The 20163-nt window shown below is 39.5% G+C and overlaps 1 protein-coding gene across 1 annotated transcript; it reads right to left on the reverse strand.

The window, feature by feature from the left end:
* Positions 1–29: 29 nt before the first annotated feature.
* chrm4a (cholinergic receptor, muscarinic 4a) lies at positions 30–18884 on the reverse strand. Its single transcript, XM_027023198.2, has 2 exons — positions 18555–18884; positions 30–6730 (listed from the first exon to the last, which is right to left on the reverse strand). The coding sequence occupies exons 1-2, from the start codon at positions 18607–18609 to the stop codon at positions 5265–5267; spliced, it is 1521 nt and encodes a 506-aa protein (XP_026878999.1). The 5' UTR covers positions 18610–18884; the 3' UTR covers positions 30–5264.
* Between the last annotated feature and the right edge of the window lie 1279 nt (positions 18885–20163).

The following is a 20163-nucleotide window of genomic DNA, read 5'->3' on the forward strand; positions in this document are numbered from 1 at the left end:
TGTATATATAAAGTGTTTGCATGTGTAACTCCTCGAGCAGTGCTTCATTTGGGTGTAGCTGTGGTGGTGTATTTGAGAATATAATTTCCTCTCATTCATTCTAGCTTACTCTCCCTCATTCTTTGTCTCTGTCTCTAACACAGTTCAGACATTTGAGCGCTGAAAAGACTGTGACCTATTCATCATTTCAGGTTGATCTCTTAGGAGAAATGTGTCAATGATAGAAAACTGTGAACTAGCAGTCAAATTTATGGAAATGACAGAAAATGTTGCAAAAGCAAACACAAGCATTGACAACCATTGTAAAAGCAAACACATCCATTATTTGTACTATATAGCTACACTGCATTAACAATGTTCATCATGATAAATAATTTAACAATTTTAGAGTCCACTAAAATAAAAGAAATATCTGTTTAACCATTTTATAGTCCGTTGATCATATCTATGTACAGATGAGTTTGTATCATGATACAAAGACCTGATTACCATAATTGCTCTGTAGGAACAGGATCTTTATTAAGTTTTATTCATTAGAAAAACCCCATACAATCATTTGTACACAGTTTTAGAATGACTTGGGGAGCCTTTTCTGTTGATAGTCCATAATTACTAAATATGAATACTTTCAATTTTCTCATAGGAATAGAGGACCATTATCTATCCTGCAGCGAAATGACTACTTACTGGCCATAGACCCATTTACAATTTAAACATGCTCCACTAACGCAGACATGAGGTTTGACGAACCCATTTGCTCTCGGGCATGATTAATCATAGAGACAAATGTCTGATAAAAGATAGTGTCATTCATCAGGGGACCACCCCATTTTGTAGCAAAGGGTTAGAATCTGTGTAATAATCTCGTTGGAAAAAGGCCAGATGCAAACTGAACAAAAGGAAAACTGGTTTTTGACATGCTTTCTGCACGAGAGTCCATATTTATGATGAATATTCTTTGCGCAACATCAGTCCAGGAATCCAAGCCTCCACCATAAGAGAGGCTGGGGCACTGAGCTATCAGTTAGAGAAATTACATTCAGATTGGCAACTTCACTCACTAGCATAAACAAAAATCCCATTTGAAAATAAAAAAAAAAGATTTTCGAATGACAGGAAAATGCACTATGATAAATTTTATGAAGGAAGGTCTCCTTTTCACATGAGCATTCGGCTCGCGAGCATGCCCCAGGTACTTTGGTTCAAATAGAAAAACAGATCTTTCCCAATTTTTTCAACATTCTAGACACCCCTATGTGGTCTGTGTCTTACAATGATCTGAAGAAATATACAATGCCTCCTGTATAGCCCCGATTTCTCTTGGTTTTATCACAAATTAGAAACTATTGAATACATTTGCTTACAGACATCAATACATCTCATAAACTACATACAGATCAACAATTAAGCACTAAAGAAATAGAAACATCCACACATGAAGTGCAGGAAGGACTTTTGAGAATCATATATTCAGCATGTTATACACTATTTACACTTTCAGAACCAAATATATACCTCACTCTAGTTAATGTTGACATGAGTTTGTTCTACAGAAGTGCCCACTACAGGTGGACAGCTCCTCCAGTGAGAGGAGCCACTGCCTCGTCTCATCAGCGTCCCATAGTGCAAACTTTATGAACCTTATGAACATTATGACAGTTGTCTTAGTCACCAGGAGATGGACACTGCTTTTGTTCTTAATATTAGTGAGGTTGTCTGGAAGACCTACAATGCCAAGGATCTTGATGGATTAAAGGAGGTCAACCTTTGAGCATATGCACAATATTCCATCTTAATTTTGGAGAGCTTCTTTCTAGCAGTGTGAATCAAGTAAAACCAGCCTCTAAACTCTCACAGACCTTGTGCAATGGTTAAGATAGTGCTGCTCTGGGGTGTGTTTCCCAAACACGATCAGTCTTAGCCAATAACAAACAAACTAACGAATTATGAGAGAAAGAAATGAATGAGTTCTGGGGGTGTTTACCAAAGGCCTTTGTAATGCAAAATTAGCAAATGAGTTTAAAGTACTTCTTATTTTACTCCACCCCTAGGCCACTTGGGGGTGAGAAATGTTAGTCAAAAACTGATCGATCAATTTCGCTGTCTAATATACAATATGTCTTCACAGTTACACCGAGAAAAATGTTTATACCTTCTAAAAAGCAAAATTATAAAAAGCAAATTATACAGATTTGTAATTAGTTGAGTCATGTTCCAAGCTGCCATAAAAGAAAACTTTATATGCACATGATTAGAAATCAAATTAATTTATATTCACATGTGATTACAAATCAAATTAATTTTGTACTACTGCACAACCATTAAAACCAGCAAACAGTGGGGAAAAAAGGGAGTATTTGTCATACTTATGGATGCGCACAGAAAATCCCTTAGTCAATCAGTCAGCTAGTATAATGTAAAAATGAGGGGAAAAAAACCAACACAGGTCCAGTTCTACGGGTATGCAAAAGCATTACACCCTCAGTTTGAATTTCTGCACCCTCAGTAGGGTGTTGGAGCAAATGCTGTTAAGCAGTCTGTGAGACTGGGTACATGCATGTGAAATGTCTCAAAGATTTCTATTATATCTGTGACTGACAGTTAAATTCAAAATCATTAGCCCCCCAAATAGAAAAATCTTTCTAAAGTTCTGTCCAATAAAACATTAATGTAATCAATGAAAAGGTTTTTATAAGAAGTAATTTCATCATTCAAAAGAGCAAAGAACTAAGTCTGGATTGCAGAAAAAGGTAGTGGATGCTCATCTTAAGGGGGACATCTATACTGTCATTTTCAAATATTTCTTGGTGTCCAGAGCTGCTGTATATTACATCATCGCAATAAGGAGAACCATACTGTTAGAAACAAACCTGGGTGTGGTCACAAGTGCAGGATATCAAAGATTATTAAAGATGATGAGTCAAATATGTCAACAAGAATCCCCAGGTCTCTGTCAAGATGACTGTTGCTGAACTGTTCTCTTACGAACATGATGTTTCAAGAAAGATTGTAATAAGTGTTCTTCATCATGGTGGGCTTTGAGGTCATCATAGTGGGCATCAAGATCATTGCCCAAGGAAAACTCAATTGCTTACTCAGTGGCACATCCAAGCAACACTGAATTTTACCTGTGACCATTCAAAACATGGGGATGAGTCTTGGACATCTTTCCATTGGCCTGATGAGACTAAACAAATGCTTTTCAGGCACATGGATGCTGTTTTTGTTTGGAGATGGAACGGTGAAAGTTCAGCACTAAAAATGCCTTCGGGCATGAACCTTGTTCATATGTATGGGATCATTAAGAAAGATTATGTTGATACTTTAAAGGATAATGAGAAGAAATCTCCAGCCAGTCTGTCTTTAGGTTGCCTTTGAGTCTTCCACCAAGACAATGACCCTGAAGTACACATTCAAAATCAAGCTCTCTTAATGCCAAGATCCTATTGAGAATCTATAACAGGAGATCAAGATTAAGGTCCATGCTTGAAATTAATCAAATATTCCTAACTATTCGATGGAGGAATGGACTAAGATCCTGCAAGAGACATTTACTAACCTAGTTTTAGGAACTCCAGCATAAGATTGCTGTCAGTTGTGAGTCAGAAAGGTTATCCTATTGATTAGTAATGATCAGAGGGCTAATAATTTTGACCTTGTCATATTGTTTTTTTCTTGTTTCATCAGTGCATAAGCAAAATATCTTCAAACTTTGTGGAGATTTTGTCTTTGTTATTTTGGAAATAATTATACTATAAACACATTTGATACTGGTCATTTCCTTGGAAAATCTATAGGTTTTGTTCAATTTCATAAAGGGAGATAATAATGTTTATCTTAATTATAGGCATGAAAAGTGAATGAGGGGTGCATGTGCACCTGTCATCCTGCCCTGTTAAACCACACTGCTATACTGATTTATTTATGGGTTTCCCATTTAGACACTGCTTACTAATGAGTAGCCAGTCACCTTCTTTGGATGGACACATATGAAAAAGACAAAGCCAAACCGATCTTTGCCTCTTGATGTAAATATGCAAATGCAGAATAATTTGTGTATGCATTTTATGCCATTTTTCTTCTAAATTAACAGTAACAGTTCTTTCAAATCCATTTCAAATATGTTCACACCCATTTATTTGAAGTGCTATTTTTAAAGCTTAACTTTGCAAATGGTGGCTTGAGAGCTATATGCTGTGAGTATGAGTATAGTTGTAGCTGGATGTGTAACTAGGTTCTTACACATGGTTTTCAACCTGCACTGCTATAAGCTATTCGGATAGTAATGTGAAAATGCCATCCTGTCATTAAAACCATCTCTACTACTCTGTATCAAGGATCTCCCAGCATGGGTTCCAGTAAATGAGATGGAAATACGATAATTTTTCCTGACATTCATATTTTAAAATGAAGTAAAAATAAGACATGGGATGACACACTAAACAGCCTAAACAGCCTAAATGTTATTATTATTATTATTATTATTATTATTATTATTATTATTATTATTATTATTATTATTTTTCAGATTTCATGCATAGAAGTTCATTGTTCCTTTTTAGCAGAGTTTGGCTTTTTTGGTGCAGAACTGCAGGCAAAATCTAAATAAAGAAGCACTATGAATAAAGAATGAGTTGTGTTAGTTGTTATGAGCGAGTTTATGCAGTACTTTAATTAAGAAGGGTTTCAGGAAACACTTGCTAATTAACTACCCTTCTTAAGATTAAGTTAACAAATTTCTTAGTGTAATGAAGCTTTTGGGAAATGCAACCCTGAAAATTAAACTAAGATGCCTGTTTATGTGGTATACATGGAAAATCAAAATAGTAGCCATACCATATCATTCTATTTGTCTGGGTTCTATAGTTTGGAGAAAAAACAATTTCTCTTTCCCAACCTATTGAAGATGATGAGACTTATTGAATCTAATAAGCAACTATATATAAGCAAATCATAAGATCTGCTAATTGGACTGGCAGAGCATTAAACAATATTTCACATAGAGATCTGTTTGTCAAAGAGATGTTTGTCAGCAGCAGAATAACTGTAAAGACCAATCCACTGTCTGATGTTCATGTCACCAAGTGCACTCTGCAGCTTTCCAGTTTTTTCTTCAGAGTTCCTTATTGTTTCTTAATGACACAATGCCTTTCCCAACAAGGAGGTTTAAAGCCCCATGAGGTTTTGAAAGATACATTCCAGTGCATCAGAGATATGCTAGACTCTACTTAAAGCCCAATCCCAAGCTCTAGTGGATCTCTAGCTCACCTAGTTCCAATGTTCTTGTACTGGCACATGAGAAGGTTCTTAAAGGTCTTTTTGAAGGTGGCATTGCAAAGCGCATAGCAAGCTGGATTTATGGTGCTGTTGACATAGCAGAGCCAGTAACCAATGGCCCATACAGTGTCAGGCACGCAGGACTGGCAAAATGTGCTGATGAGGACCATCACATTGTATGGCGTCCACGTGATGATGAAGGCCAGGAGGATGGCAAAGATTGTCTTTGTCACTTTTTTCTCACGTGCCGCCATCTGACGTTTCCTCTTGACCTGACTGCGGGCGATGCTGGCAAACTTGCGGGCCACCGTGCGTGGCCGGTTGATAGGGATGGAACGGCCCTCTGTACCACTCTCTGGTGGGACGATTTCGATAGCGGTGATGCACTCGTCTCCTGCCTGCTTGGTGACGATCTTGATCTTGGACCATTTGGAGGCTGGGTTGAGCTTGGTCACTGGGGCTGGGGCAGGGGCAAGGCCCTTCTCAGAAACGACCTTGCTGTTAGCCCTCTCCTTGGGCTCTTTGGGTGCGATGCTGGCTGTGCTGGAGTCATTGGAGCTCTCCTTCTCCTCAGGCTGTATACTGGAGTCAGCTTTAGTGGACACCATCGACTCGTCCAACTTTCCATTCTTCAGTGTATCAACGGCGCTGCCTGCGTCCAGGCTGGGCTTGGGCGGGGACTGATGGTTGTTGTTCTGCTTGAGGATATGGCTCTTCAGGCCCTTCTTCTCCTTCTTGGCCTCAGGCTTCTGCTTGGCCACACGGCTTCGGCTGGCCAGTGAGATGTGAACATACAGCACTGTCATGATGACTACAGGAAGGTAGAAGGCGGCGATTGCTGTTCCAAACGTGACTACTGGGTTAGAAAGAAACTGAATATAACATTCTCCAGGCTCCACGGTGCGCTCGCCCACAATGAACTGCCAGAAGAGGATGGCAGGAGCCCACAGGATGAAGGAGAGGATCCAGGCTGAGGCAATCATTAGGCCAGCCATCTTGGTGGTGCGACGTGTAGGGTAGGTCAGCGGCTTGGTCACACAAAAGTAGCGGTCAAAGCTTATGATCAGCAGATTCATGACTGAGGCATTGCTGACCACATAGTCCAGAGCCAACCAAAGGTCGCACACTACAGGGCCCAGTGGCCATTTGCCCTTTATGATATATACGGTATAGAGATTCATGGAGAACACACCAATGATGAGGTCAGCACATGCCAAGCTGAAAAGGAAGTAGTTGTTGACGGTCTGCAGGTGTCTGTTGACTTTGATTGACACCATGACCAGAATGTTTCCCACCACGGTGACAAAGCTGAGGGATCCAGTAACCAAGGCAATGAAGACCATCTCCACCGTCTTATATGGGCTCCCAGTCGCCTCAGCAACTGTACACGAGCCATTGCCGCTGCCTCTGTCACAGCTGACGGTAGCATCAGTTGACACATTGCTCAATGAGCCTGAAACAGACAGGCACAAACTAAAATTATGAAAGGTAAGCATATTTCAGCATCTCAGATTTCTAGTATTATCATTAATAAAAATATTAGTGCAAACCTGTTCCATGCATGTTATCAGAGATTGTAATGTGGTACTGAATGCACATTACCAAAGTAACATTTGACTGTCTTGTCTTGTTCAGACCTTGAGATGATCTGAATGTTCACTGATGAGCACAGTAGGACTAAGAAATAAGAACACCGAAGGCTCACATAAAGTAACATCTTAGTATTGTTAATCTCTGGTGAACAATTAATTAATAATATTCTCTAGATTAATAAAAAGGGCTACAAGAGTCTCCTTTTATGTAGGTTTCTGGGGGACAATTAAATCCTGGAATATTAGAGCAGTATCCTATAGGCCACATTTGTTATTGGACCCCAGTGCTAAGACAAAACAAACAGTCAGGGCTAGCCACACACAGTGTGGCAGTCAAGACTCTGTCTACATGACTAAAACAGAACAGTATTCACATTCAATAAACATAACATCTATTGCATTTTAACTGTTAGTAGTGTCTTGGTTAAGATGTTTGTAAAATATTGGGAGTCTTGCTGTTTGTGTGACTGAGCTGCATTTCAGTGGGTTTCGTCATTATGAATACACAGTTGGTTAATGTTTTTAAGAATAGATGAAATCTCAACACTGTAATTCAGGAACAAGTCTATCAGTCAAATCTATTATTAGCTACATTTGGATTCTATGCACATGTATTTTTAAATGCCTATACCTTTGCTCATAGAACATCTATAGACCAATATGACCTGTTGACAGGAAAAGTGACAGTCTATAACTGACTAAAATTCAGAGTTTCTTCAGGGTCTTACATGAAATATTCTGCAGTGTTAACAGCAGAGCATCCACAAAGGAAACAGCCTGACGACTACTTGTTTGTAGCCTAGACTTACTAAAGGCAAAGGATTTCTTTTGAAGGTTGCCCTCTTGTGGTAATAAACTAAATTACGAGCCCCATTACAGGGGTTACATAAAAGCAGATTTAATCACCTACACCCATGATTTCAGTACATGAAGGACAACATGTAAAAGCAAGTCTGTCAGAGAACACCACAGCTAACCTCAAAGTGAAAAATCACTAAGCCTACATGAAATTGAATGATGTCTTCCTTGTGCTCCTTTCTTCTCTGCTAAACTACTTCATAGACCATCAGCATGCACCTGAATCATCCCTTGCTTTATATCCAGCCTGTTCTTTTTGAATCATCTCTGACAGACTCCTGGCAAACACAATGATTACACCTCCTTTATCTAGTTTTATGCTTGGGTTTCAGTCTTTCTGCTGCTTAATGGATCTGGCTACTGGTAATCTTGACTCCTTATCAAATCTGAATCTGCAATTACTCAGTTGTGAATTTGTGAAGTTGTGAATTAAATATCCAACAGAAATGGAACAGAAGGGGGAAGGATTATGTGGAACTAAACCTAAGTGTTTATATAAATACTGTGGAACTAAGCCTAAGCATTTATATAAATATTGTGGAACTAACCCTAAGTGTTTATATCAATATTTTGGAACTAAACCTAAGTGTTTATATAAATACTGTGGAACTAAGCCTAAGTATTTCTATAAATACTATGGAACTAAGCCTAAGTAGTTATATAAATCATTTTCTGTTTCTTGATGCGGTTTCTATACATATTACATTCCTTCTTATTCTCTTTAACTTACTCCTATTCTTAAATGTGATTATGGCAACTTATTTATAAAACATTTTCCATTGACAATCAGAGGCATTTGGTCTTTAGAGAAATAAAGCTCAGTACATTTTGTAACTGGAATCTAGCATTATCTAATACTCATGATAATATTCAGAGGTTAATAATAGTGAATTTACTGGCCAATGGCAGTGTTTATGTATAAAATATTTGCCTTAATGACAGATTTTCAACTGCAATGCAAACACAATAGCAACCTTAGAGGGCTTTACAGACAGTGGAGGAAGGCTGATTGTGCAGGGCAGATCGGGCAGTGTTGCAGCTACCGATCTCCTGTGCCTCGGGAGCACCAGTTCAGCTTTCCTATAGTCAGCGTATGTGCTGACAGCAGCAAGAAATACACACAGTGCCAGGTTTGCATTCATACACAAAAGTAGAGCAATATATGACACAATAGATAGCATGCTGTTGCCAAATGATAGTTGGACTATTGGGAGCAAAATGTATATTGTAGAGGTAGTAAGGCTAAGGTTGACCACATGTGATCTTCTCCGAGAGATTATTATCATCCGCATTCATTCTGATTATATAAGACAACTCCTCTGCCTTAGTCATCTACCATGTTGCCTTGCAAGAGTTAATCCTCTCTTTACAGCTATGTAATATATATATATTCCCTGTTTTGCACTGTATATTTACCAAAATAGCTCACACTGACCTCTAGCCATCTAGGTGAGCCAACTACAGTTATTACTGTCCATCAGTCTATGCAGCCAGCACTCCCAGCTCCTGTGGCTTCAGTGCAAACAGAACATTATCCATTATTACCTCTGCAGCTCAGCCTTCAAATGGAGTGGCCATACTGTCTCTGAGCACCTTGCTTGTTGTTTGTTTGAGGGGTTTTCCCCACTTCAAAAGTCTGGTTAGTGTGGGATAATAGAGTATGACAGCGAGCATACTCTTTGAGCCCATAGTGACATTTATGGGCTGTGGGGGAGTTCGAGCTTTGAACCCACTCGTGACAGATTGTGGAAGGGGGATCATTTCATCTCACCTCAGTGCCCATAGATAAGGCTGGATCAGCTCATTAATATGCTACTTTTAAACATTTGTCAGATTTGTCTAATGAGTTTTTCCCATTATACTAGTGGAATAAAATGGGTGGGAACTTTGGCATGACCTTAAAACTCAATTCCCAATACAAGATATGAAAAATAAAATAAATTACAAAAATTAAATGTCTAGTTTATGAAGCATCCAGTTTAGGAATTCAACCTACTGCTTTATCCTTCTCAGCTACCACAGAATACAAGTATAAGCTTCCTCTTATGTTAACCTAAGCATTTACACTAGACTACAATAAATTTGCAATAAATTTCAATAAACATACATCATATTTAACTAACCCAAATAAAACTTTTCTAGAGAACCATTACTATGCACCATGTATATACATATACAACATACTACACAGCATGCATATTTTGATAAAAATAAATAGTTTACCCCCTGTGAGTCCGAGTTGGCTAACTGTGCCATTTGCTGTGCGTGGCTAAGGGCCTCTAAGAATACAACCAGGATGGGAGTCCATTACACATAACACTCAGTCTGACAGTACACAATTATATGACAAATTACACAACATTTAGCATTATATTTCCATGAAGTCTTACTGTTATTTTTTTCTTGTCACTATTTGATAACTACACTGCACTACTCTGGTTCCCCACCACTAGTTAGTGCTCCTGAAAAGGCTCTCTTAACAAATGACAGGTTAAGTCAAGATTTTTTTTTTCATATCAGTAGATATGAACAAAACATGGACATTATGTTTTATGCAAATTTGATTTTAAATAAATATCTTATTGGTATACTATATATCCCAGAAAAAAAAATGCATCTTCATTACATTAATTGTTATTACTTGTTGATAAGTAGCAGTCTCAGTGTTTCTGCACTGTCCCATATATTGCATGTATATATTTTCTCTGCATTAAGGCAACACCATTGCTGCTACTGTTAAATCAATGGCTCCAGTCCTGCCCCTGTTCGGGCTCTGATTTTATTGGGACACTTTGTCATTAGCTTGTGACAGGAGGAAATGCGTCTCAGTAGCGACTACATATCCAATTAGCGGCAGATGCCCGTATTTCAATGCCTGATGCTTGTTAGTGACACACTGAGACCAGACCACTTACACACACACACACACACACACACACACACACACACACACACACACACACACACACACACAGGCAGAGTAAAAGATACTGAAGTTAGGAACTGCTGTTAGCTTATCCTTCTGTTCATTTTCATATATGAATTGACATGATGAACCTTGCACTATTCAGTCTTAACTTCATTTTAGTTCATAATTGAATTAGACTAAACAGATATTTTGAGAACCTCCAGTCAAGTTACTTTAGTGTAGGTGACCTCATTTTTATTGTATTCATAACAGAAATTTGAATTATTCCTCAGCAATAGATTGTACTTTTTATTTAATTTAACCTAGAAATAAAATTATGTGAAACAAAGGCACAATTTCAATTTTTTTTTCTCATTATATTTATACTGTAATGAGCATCAAACTCTTTTTAAATCTGTTCCCTGACACTAAACAGACATTCCCTGTATCATATCATTCAAAGCAGATCCTTCACCTCCATTTCTTTCAGCATCATCCCTTGAAGCACACAGTCATTAGCATAGGACAGACTTCACAATTGTGCAACAGTGATGCTTTTTTTAGCATGTGAACCCTGCCATGCCTGCAGTGACTCGAAATGCTGTGTTGACTGCAGGTGGGCACTGGCAGGCAGACTGGGGTGAGGTATGTCGGGTGATCGGGGTGAAGTGTGTGGGGTGAGTGGGGTGAGATGAATGGGGTGACTGGGGTGAGGACTGTGAGGGGACTGGGGTGATCATTGGATAATAGCTCATTTCTGTTTGCATTCTGAACTTTTTGTAATACTGTAAATTATTTGTAAATAACTCCAAGAATAGACCTCAGACTTACTATTGAGGGAGTATTTAATGCTGTTTTCTATTTTGCAGTTGTTTATTCCTGAAGCTATTTAGCTGAGAAGCATAAAGTTGTTATTAAAGCAGTAAATGATTCCAACCAAACTACTTAAGAGCAATAAAAAATGTCTGCACCAAACACTTTTATTTTTTAAAAGGCTGTATTAACTGATAGAGTTTCACTGGTTCACTGTTCTAATTTTAGGTTTTGGAGCTGTGTCATCAATTTAGAAGCCAACTTGGGTCATTTCATTTTTAACAGCACTGAGGGGTAAATAAGATGTAAGTGCTGCATACTCTAGCAGTCATGAGAGACAAGCATGATTTCACTACAACACATGCAAAAGGTGTAAGAAACAGGCCTGAAAAAATGTCATGTAAACATACTATAAAGTGTCAGTTAATAAGGTATTCATCCAATGCCTTATTATATGATAATAGGTTTAAGTTTCTATTAGCATAATTTCCCCTAATTCCTCCCATACCGTTCAGAAATACGAACTTGGGAGATGGGCAGAATTCTTAGTCTTTGAGATAATAATGAAATTACCATGGATTTCAGTGTTATTCTCATGAGAGATAGTTAATGACAAATAAGTAAATGCAAAGCTACTAAAGTGCTGTGTACAGTAGAATGGCACTGAGAACTTCTTTCTTATTCTGTGAGCAGAGGTTGAAAAGAATCTGAAGAAGGTATTTGAAGGTTCATGAAATATGTTGTATGTATCACTGGTGATGGTGAAGTTTTTTTAAGAAGCTTATGGTCGGATGGTGTGTTGGCGGTCAGACTGCAGGAGTGACTGTGGGCAGAGGGTATTCAGGCACAGTACACGAGCTTAGCCATTGTCTTGTTTCCATTCGCCTCCCTGGGTTTGCTTTTTTCTACATAAATCGACCAATATTGGAATAAAGATTCACAAAGACATTTATTTGATATCTGCTCCTGTTTTAAAGCCAGTATTCACACTGACCTTGTTCAAGCCTGATTATGAAGAAAACATGAAAGAGGGACAATTGAAAATGTGGTTCACAAGGTGCAGCTCACTGAAACAGCAGGTTTAACTGCGCCCACTCCTTATGTTTGTCCACAACTCACTGTTGCCCTCTATGAATAATGTTTACATTTGGCACACTCAGTGCTGCATGGCAACTAGCTGTGTTTACATATTGAGACTGGTGCCAATTATTTAAAGCTCTTTGTGCCAAGCGGGTGTGTCGCTAAAGTCAGAACAGCATCTGAATGACTGTCATTGAGAATCCTGCCACACATGGCTGTTGATCAGAGCTTCCTAGACGTCTGGGCTATGATAGAGTCTGTCTCTTCTCTGGGGGAGATGGGATGGTTTGCTGTGCTAGCAGATTGGGGCTCTTAGATGTCACTGATTTCCTTCCTTGGATTCCTTCAGGGGTGTTGGGATGCAAAGTCCAGCAGCAGCTGGTTACATACAGCAGACTAACACCTATGTGGAGGAGACGAATGCACACGAAACCCCAAGTGTACACGGAGAAGACCAAACATACCCACAAAACCCTCTTTTCTTTTTTTTCTGTCTTCTCTCTCTCTTCCTTATACAGACACTCACATTTGCCTTTGGTAATCTGAGAGGTTAGAGAACACTGCAGTCTGTAGAGGAACTACACCCACACCAAAAGTACACTTTCACACACAAACATACCCCAAACAATCTTTAACAACGCTCTTATGACACACACATTCAATTAAGTCCAATTTTACCTATAGAGTACATTTAACATGTGAAACAATAAACTTCCCAGTATAACTGAATCAAACTCATTCTCCCTGACTGCTTCTAAGTCACACTGTGTACAGATTCCATAGCTCAGGGACATGCACAAGCTCCCTCAGGTAGCAGAAGAACATGAGCATTTTGTTTTAAAAGGGCTCAAGCTGGGCCAAGAGTACTGCAGTACACTGGGACAGTCTAGCTGCAGCACCTTCACTATCTCGCAGGTGTGCTGGGACTCGTTCTCACGTGTGCTGGGACTACCCCCTCGGGTGAGCTGGGACTCCCCCCTTAGGTGTGCTGGGTCTCGCCTGACACCCACTCACCAACAGGCAGTGCTGTACCATCTGTGAGAGACCACAAATTCCACTGGAACTGCACTCGCCTACAGGCAGCCAGGCAGAATTAATTAGGAGCCAGCCAAACACTGTGAAGCACTGTGAAACTGGGTGCGCATTCACCAGATGATGAGCGTGCGGCAGAGGCTGCCGTGTTGCTTTTGTTTGAAGTACTATCCTAAAGAAGCAAGCTCACACTGGTGTCTCTTGGGTCAGCACTGGCAGAATTCTGTGACTAGCTCGAGCTGTTCTCTATTAACAAGGCTCCTGGAACATATACTTCCGAGCCATTTGCGTGCGGGTAGGTTGGTATGAATATGCCTGCTAGATTTTTACAGCCTCGTCCTTTGATTGCATGTCCTCATTACTGGCTCCAATGTGCTGCTCTCACTCTTTCTCTCTTTCACACACACACACACACACACACACACACACACACACACACACACACACGCATACATAAGTGCATATTCATATACACACATTCATGTTCAAACACAGCCATAACTACATATTTAGATTTAGTTAGATTTGAAATAAGCTTATAATTTCTTCTCCCCAAAGGACTGCAAATACCAAAAAATCTAAGGTAGCATTCTTACACATGCGTAAGCATGTATATCTGCACTGATCACACACACACACACACACACTATATGTGTTTTAATTGGGGGTCACCCAGTTATATCTCCGTCAATAGCCACTTAACAGCAAGAGTCATCAGCAATGTACCAATATAAAATATACAAAAAAATTAAAAACAAACACAAACAAGTCTTAACTATCTGTACCCACTGTGCAGTTGACTATTATGATCCAGGGCAACATTCTTATGTTACTACAGTTAAGGTGATAGGAAAGAGAGAGAGAGAGTGAGTGAAAAAGAGAGACTTGCACACAAATATAGACAGAGTGCGATAGTTGCTTGGTTACTGTGTTCTGGTGAACGGCATGCAGTAAGTTTTAATATGCTTAGTCCATCTAATTATACAGGAAATCAAAGAAAACATCCTACACCAAAAATTATCACTATAATTCTCTCCAACAGTCACTACAAAGGTGTGAGTTTGTGTGTATGCCTGCTGCACACAGCATTGTGGGTTACAGCAGCATTCAGCAGTGTTCATTACACTGAGATCCGGCTGTTTCATCATGTCTGGATTCAGTCCCCCTGTGTGTGTCTGGATTCAGTCCACCTATGTGTATCTGGATTCAGTCCACCTGTATGTGTCTGGATTCAGTCCACTTGTGTGTGTCTGAATTTCACATTTACAGTCTACTTGTATGAGTCTGGATTCAATCCACGTGTGCGTGTCTGGATTCATTCCACCTGTTCCACCTGTGTCTCGATTCAGCCCACCACTCCTGACAGGTTTACTTACAACGTGATAAATAAACATGCAATAATAATCAAAAGCTATTCAATAACACTATAGGCATCAAGTCCCTGAAAGGTATATGTCAGTAAGCCATGCACACACACACACACACACACACACACACACAAACAAACAAACAATCAACAGGACACCCTTTCCAAGCATTAGATTCTTAGAGTACCAGTGAGAGTTGATTTTGATTTTAATTTTAATTCCACATGTAGGTTTGGTCTGGAGTGGAACCATTAGATCTTGGGGTTGGCTGAATTACTTAATTGATTCACTGCACTGAAAACCTTCGATGTGGGGAATAATTATGGAATACCTAAGAATGCATATGCTTACTAATGAGCTATATGTATGTGTAAGTGTACTAAATATCAGTAAACATCCTGTTTTGCCAAGTTAATTCTTATCTGTTGCCCTTGTCAGGCCAGTGGGGACTGGTAGTGTGTGTGTCCAGTATACTGTAAAACAGAAAGCCTACTGTCTACTGTAAACTGTGGGGGCCAGTGAAACCAGGGAGGTTCTACCTACCTCTTCATACCCATCATAGACACCACTGACAAATATCTGAGCCCAACAGTGAATCACTGCCTCTTTACCACTGATTGGGAGGAGAGTGCTCCTGGACTCCACACCATACCACTGATTGGGAGGAGAGTGCTCCTGGACTCCACAAATCAGCCTCAGGGCCTTTCTGGGAAATTGATTATTCTGTCTCTCAACCTTCAGCATGGCTGTTTATTTGTGGGGGAGACAAGATTGCTCCATATGAATATGTAAGGATAGAAAATATTAAAGGGGACCTGAAAAAGAAATTTTATTTAAATCATAGAATCCTTAAAAATGCATAGACTTGCTAATGGGTTATGTATTTCACATTTTCTACAAGTGCATGACTGTGTGTGTGTGTGCTATCAGTGCACCTCCTGTTTTGCCAAGTTAATGTTTATCAGTTTATCTTACCCCTCCGGTTTATTCACAACTCCGATTTACAAACCTGTTGTGGGGGTGGGGGGTCTGTTTCTGTGTTACTGTTACAAATAATCTTGCATGAGCCCAGTGAGTCATTCCATATGCAAAGACAGGCTCCCTGGCGTGAACAGTAATAAAGGCTGAGCCCTTGAATAGACTTCATTTGCTGGAGATAATTCCCTTAACAATAATCAATCAACACTCCCATTCTCCCTAGTCTATCCTATATCTTAAGCCCTTTTCTTTCCTGCTTTGTATCTGCATGGATTGTGTAATTTCTCCTACAGTAAGCCTAGGCTCCTTGTCTGTGGCACTGAGGTATTCACTATGGCAATTACAGCAATTTTGAACCCAGTCCATAAGTTCCAACAGAGAGAATACAGTTTTGATCTGTCCCACCTCAACCAAGCCATTAAGAATAGTGATTATCTGATACAAGTTTACTATGAGCTGGGTTAGTGCAGCAATATGGGCTATTGGGTGCAACCCTCAGGACTGGGTTGAGAAAAACTACTGTAATACTCTGTTTTAATGTTTCTACTAGAAAGAGTGGAAGTAGAAACAGACAGGGATCATCTCACTCTGAATGAGTGGTTTCTTGCCAGCAGCAGAGGGTTTGTTTGTAAACGCTAAGCAATTCATGCCATTCCAGCTGCTATGAGTGTTTCATTTAATGCAATTAAGGTTTACCCGGAAGGGTCCCAAAGAGGATTCTGGAGCATATATTCTGTGTGGTGTGTGTGTGTGTGCACGCGTGTGTGCATATACGTGTGTATGCGTGTGTGAGTGCGTATGCGTGTGTGCGTGTGTGTGCGTGTGTACATGCTCATCTGTGCCTCATGTTGGCAGGATAAAACAGGTGCTTTGCTCAGTAAAACTGGGTTAACAATTAGACACACTGGAAAGAGAGGAAAAAGGTGAGAAAGAGAGAATGAGAGGGACATAGAAAGAAAGTGGAAGAGAGAAAAAGTGAGAGAGATGGCAAGGGATTTTATCAAATATGATTCTGCAGTGCATACCGAAGACACCTAAATGTCTGAGGAGCAACAGAGAACAGGTCTGTGAGGAAGATGCCGACATTATTTTGTGTGTGTGTGTGTGTGTGGGAGCTGAGTCACCTGTGACTAAGTTTATTGTGATGAAGTTCATTAAGGTCGTTAGAATAATGTCTTGGACTGAGACCAGCAGATGCAAACACACGCACCAGAGCAGATACTTGAGCTCTGTATGTTAATGAAGCCAGAGAGCCTCTGTCCTGTCCCTTCCCTATCTCAACCCACATGAATCTGTCATTCTCCAAAGAGCAAACAAAACCTGGGGATTGGCAGAGAAAGCCTTGTCTAGTAAGTCTGAGCCCCTTAGAAAAATTACTAAATTCACTTGTTCTTTTCTAAGAATAAAGGGAGCAGTAAGAGAGCAGGTTGTGTAGGAGTTAGCTCTGTCTTCTGAAAGGGCCTAGTGATCATATTTGCATTTATTGTATATTAACATGGACATGAAAATGAACCAGAGAACAGTGCGTTCAGTCAAGAAGAGAGAGACAAAACTGTTACTTTACATTAATATTAATATCTGTCTGTTCAATTTCAATCTGACATTGAATTTCCTACAATTCTCCTCCAGGGACACCAGGTACTACTACTCTACTAAATAAAGCTAAATAAAGCTACACAAGCTAAATAAAGCATAAACCTAAGAAAACATTAGCAAGATTAAATTTGTCTATTCAGAGATTTTTCTAAACATGGATGAACCTTTATTTATAAAGGTAAGTGACTCAAAATATCTGTTATGCTTTCAAGACCATCTAGAACTTCATAAACACACACACACACGCATGCACGCATGCACACACACACACACACACACACACACACACACACACACACACACACGCACGCACGAGCTCCCTTACACAAAGAAAAATAGAAAAACTTAATTGAGGTAAAGATCACAGAAGCTCCATGAACCTTTTTCCACACAAGTCAGTTATTTGAAGTCCTTAGAATCTGTAAAATTTTATTTTCATTTTTAATGAAATAACCAAAGTGAATAACACATCAACCTATGTTGTTGGTATGTAAAATACAACTCCACCTCAAAACAAAAACAAGAACAAAAACCAAGCAGACTTATGGATTAAACTACACAAGATCTAGGTCACATTGTCATGAATATATAAGATGGCAATTGAAATCATATCATTTGTAATTCCTTATTTACCAAATGCACATAGGTATAGAAACTTTGCAGTTTTAACAGGAACAAGTTTGCTGGTAGTAATATTGTTACTGGGCACTGGGCTGGCTAGGTTTGTGCATTTTGCAATTTTCAAGAAAAGGGGCCATTTGTCAATATATATGAAATTGAACAGCCAATGTTGAAGTTTTTTTAATGACTATTGGCTGATTTCCTTCTCTGCTGGACTAGAATTCAGGAATTGTAATGGTGTACATTTAAATATTATGCTTTAAATAATTTAGGCTGAATTTTAAGGGATGCTCTAAAGACATAAATATGTAAATTAGACATGAAAGCCAGTACAAAAAATATAAAAATACTTTTATACCACAGACCTTTATACCTTTACGTTCAAGAGGCACTACCACTGAATGTGTGAAAAACACCAAAGGTCAAACTTACCGTTAAAGTTCCAGGGTGCAAGTCCGTCCGCTCCAGTGAAATTAGTTACATTCATGTTGCATGATTTTAAAGACGCTAATCGGGACAAAAGAAAACAATTCCAAAGGTTTCACTCTAATGTGTTTTTCCTGGTGGTTGTTAAACGTGTTGTCCTCATTTTTGCAAGATCGTTATCAAGAGTACTTTGCTTTCCACATCACCCTCTTCAAATGCTTGCGTTTCCCGCCAGTGATGATAGGCTCATTGGAACAATGGCCATTCCGTCTGACTGCTAATGAAACGCCTCGCGTTTGCATGCGCCTTACTCGACGGATTTTGGAATCCGCCAGATGTGCGACTCATCTGCGCGAGCGAGTACGATGTCTTTCCAGGAGTTTAGCGCGACTAAGAATACGGGAGTGTCAGTGATGTCATCCAGCGCCAACCAATCGTTAAACCCGCAGGTCCGCGCACCACTGATTTCCCTACCTTCTTAACCGATCAGACGACTCTCTTAACTCGGAGAAAAAACACCAAATGTACTTTTTGACTGCATCTCAACGTGCAACATTTAAATAAGTGTTATTCGACTGACGCGCACACTCATCAATTCCCACAGTCGCCTAGCAATGTATAACAACTCAAGGTATATTCGAAACTAGAGGATTGTTCATAGGAAACTAAGGAATTGATCGAGCCGTTTCCTTGTGTCACTGCTTTAGCGATATTCTAGCTCTTTGGAGGGACACATTTGTCGTTAAGCAGACCTATTCATGCAAGCGCAGGCAGGGACCGGGTTTCAGCACCGCCACGAGTGAACAGCTCCGACAGTACGCGCTGCACAAAGGGTTCTCCTCAGGAGGATCTTATCCTTAAAACAAAACAAGTATTGTGAGTGAATTTTTTAATGTATTACAAATGCATATACATACGGCACAGAGTGACAATATAGTGAGTCAGAATGAGCGAGTATAACAAACATATATTGCAGTCCGCTCTCATCTCAGTACAAACCGTTAGAAACAAATAAACGGCTATTTATTAGATAAGTGCAAAAGTGACATCCAAATAAACAGCAAGCGAAAGTTCAAACATTCCTATCAGGTGCTAGCATAGCAAGTTGTGTCTTTACGTATGAGAAGTAGTAATAAGAAAAAAAGACAATAAGAAGACAATGAAGACAATAAGAAAGAAAGAAAGAAAGAAAGAAAGAAAGAAAGAAAGAAAGAAAAAGAAAAACAAACGAGGTAAGGCTTGTCAGTTATTGGTCTGGGAAACACCAAACTAGAAATGGGGAGACAATTAGCTAAGTGACTGACCCACAATTAGTTCAAGACATCAGCTGTTGGTGATGGATAGAAAAGCTCGAACTGAACTGCATTAATCTCGCTCTGTTGCAGGAAAAATAAATGGGATTGATGCCAGCCAAAACAGAGAAGGTTCGCGTTTGTAACTCATTAAAATGGCAGCTTCAAACGGAAACGTGCCTTCGAGCTGTCAGCTATTGACCACGCGGAACGGAATACTTCAGTAAGGTACAGGCGGAACGCGCAGATGAGCGCCGCCTTTAATTCAAGTTTACAACCGTCAAGCACGGACAAATATATAATTTGATTTTACTAATTTTAGA

This window comes from Electrophorus electricus, chromosome 21, assembly GCF_013358815.1.
Source record: "Electrophorus electricus isolate fEleEle1 chromosome 21, fEleEle1.pri, whole genome shotgun sequence".
Taxonomy (NCBI): Eukaryota; Metazoa; Chordata; class Actinopteri; order Gymnotiformes; family Gymnotidae; genus Electrophorus; species Electrophorus electricus.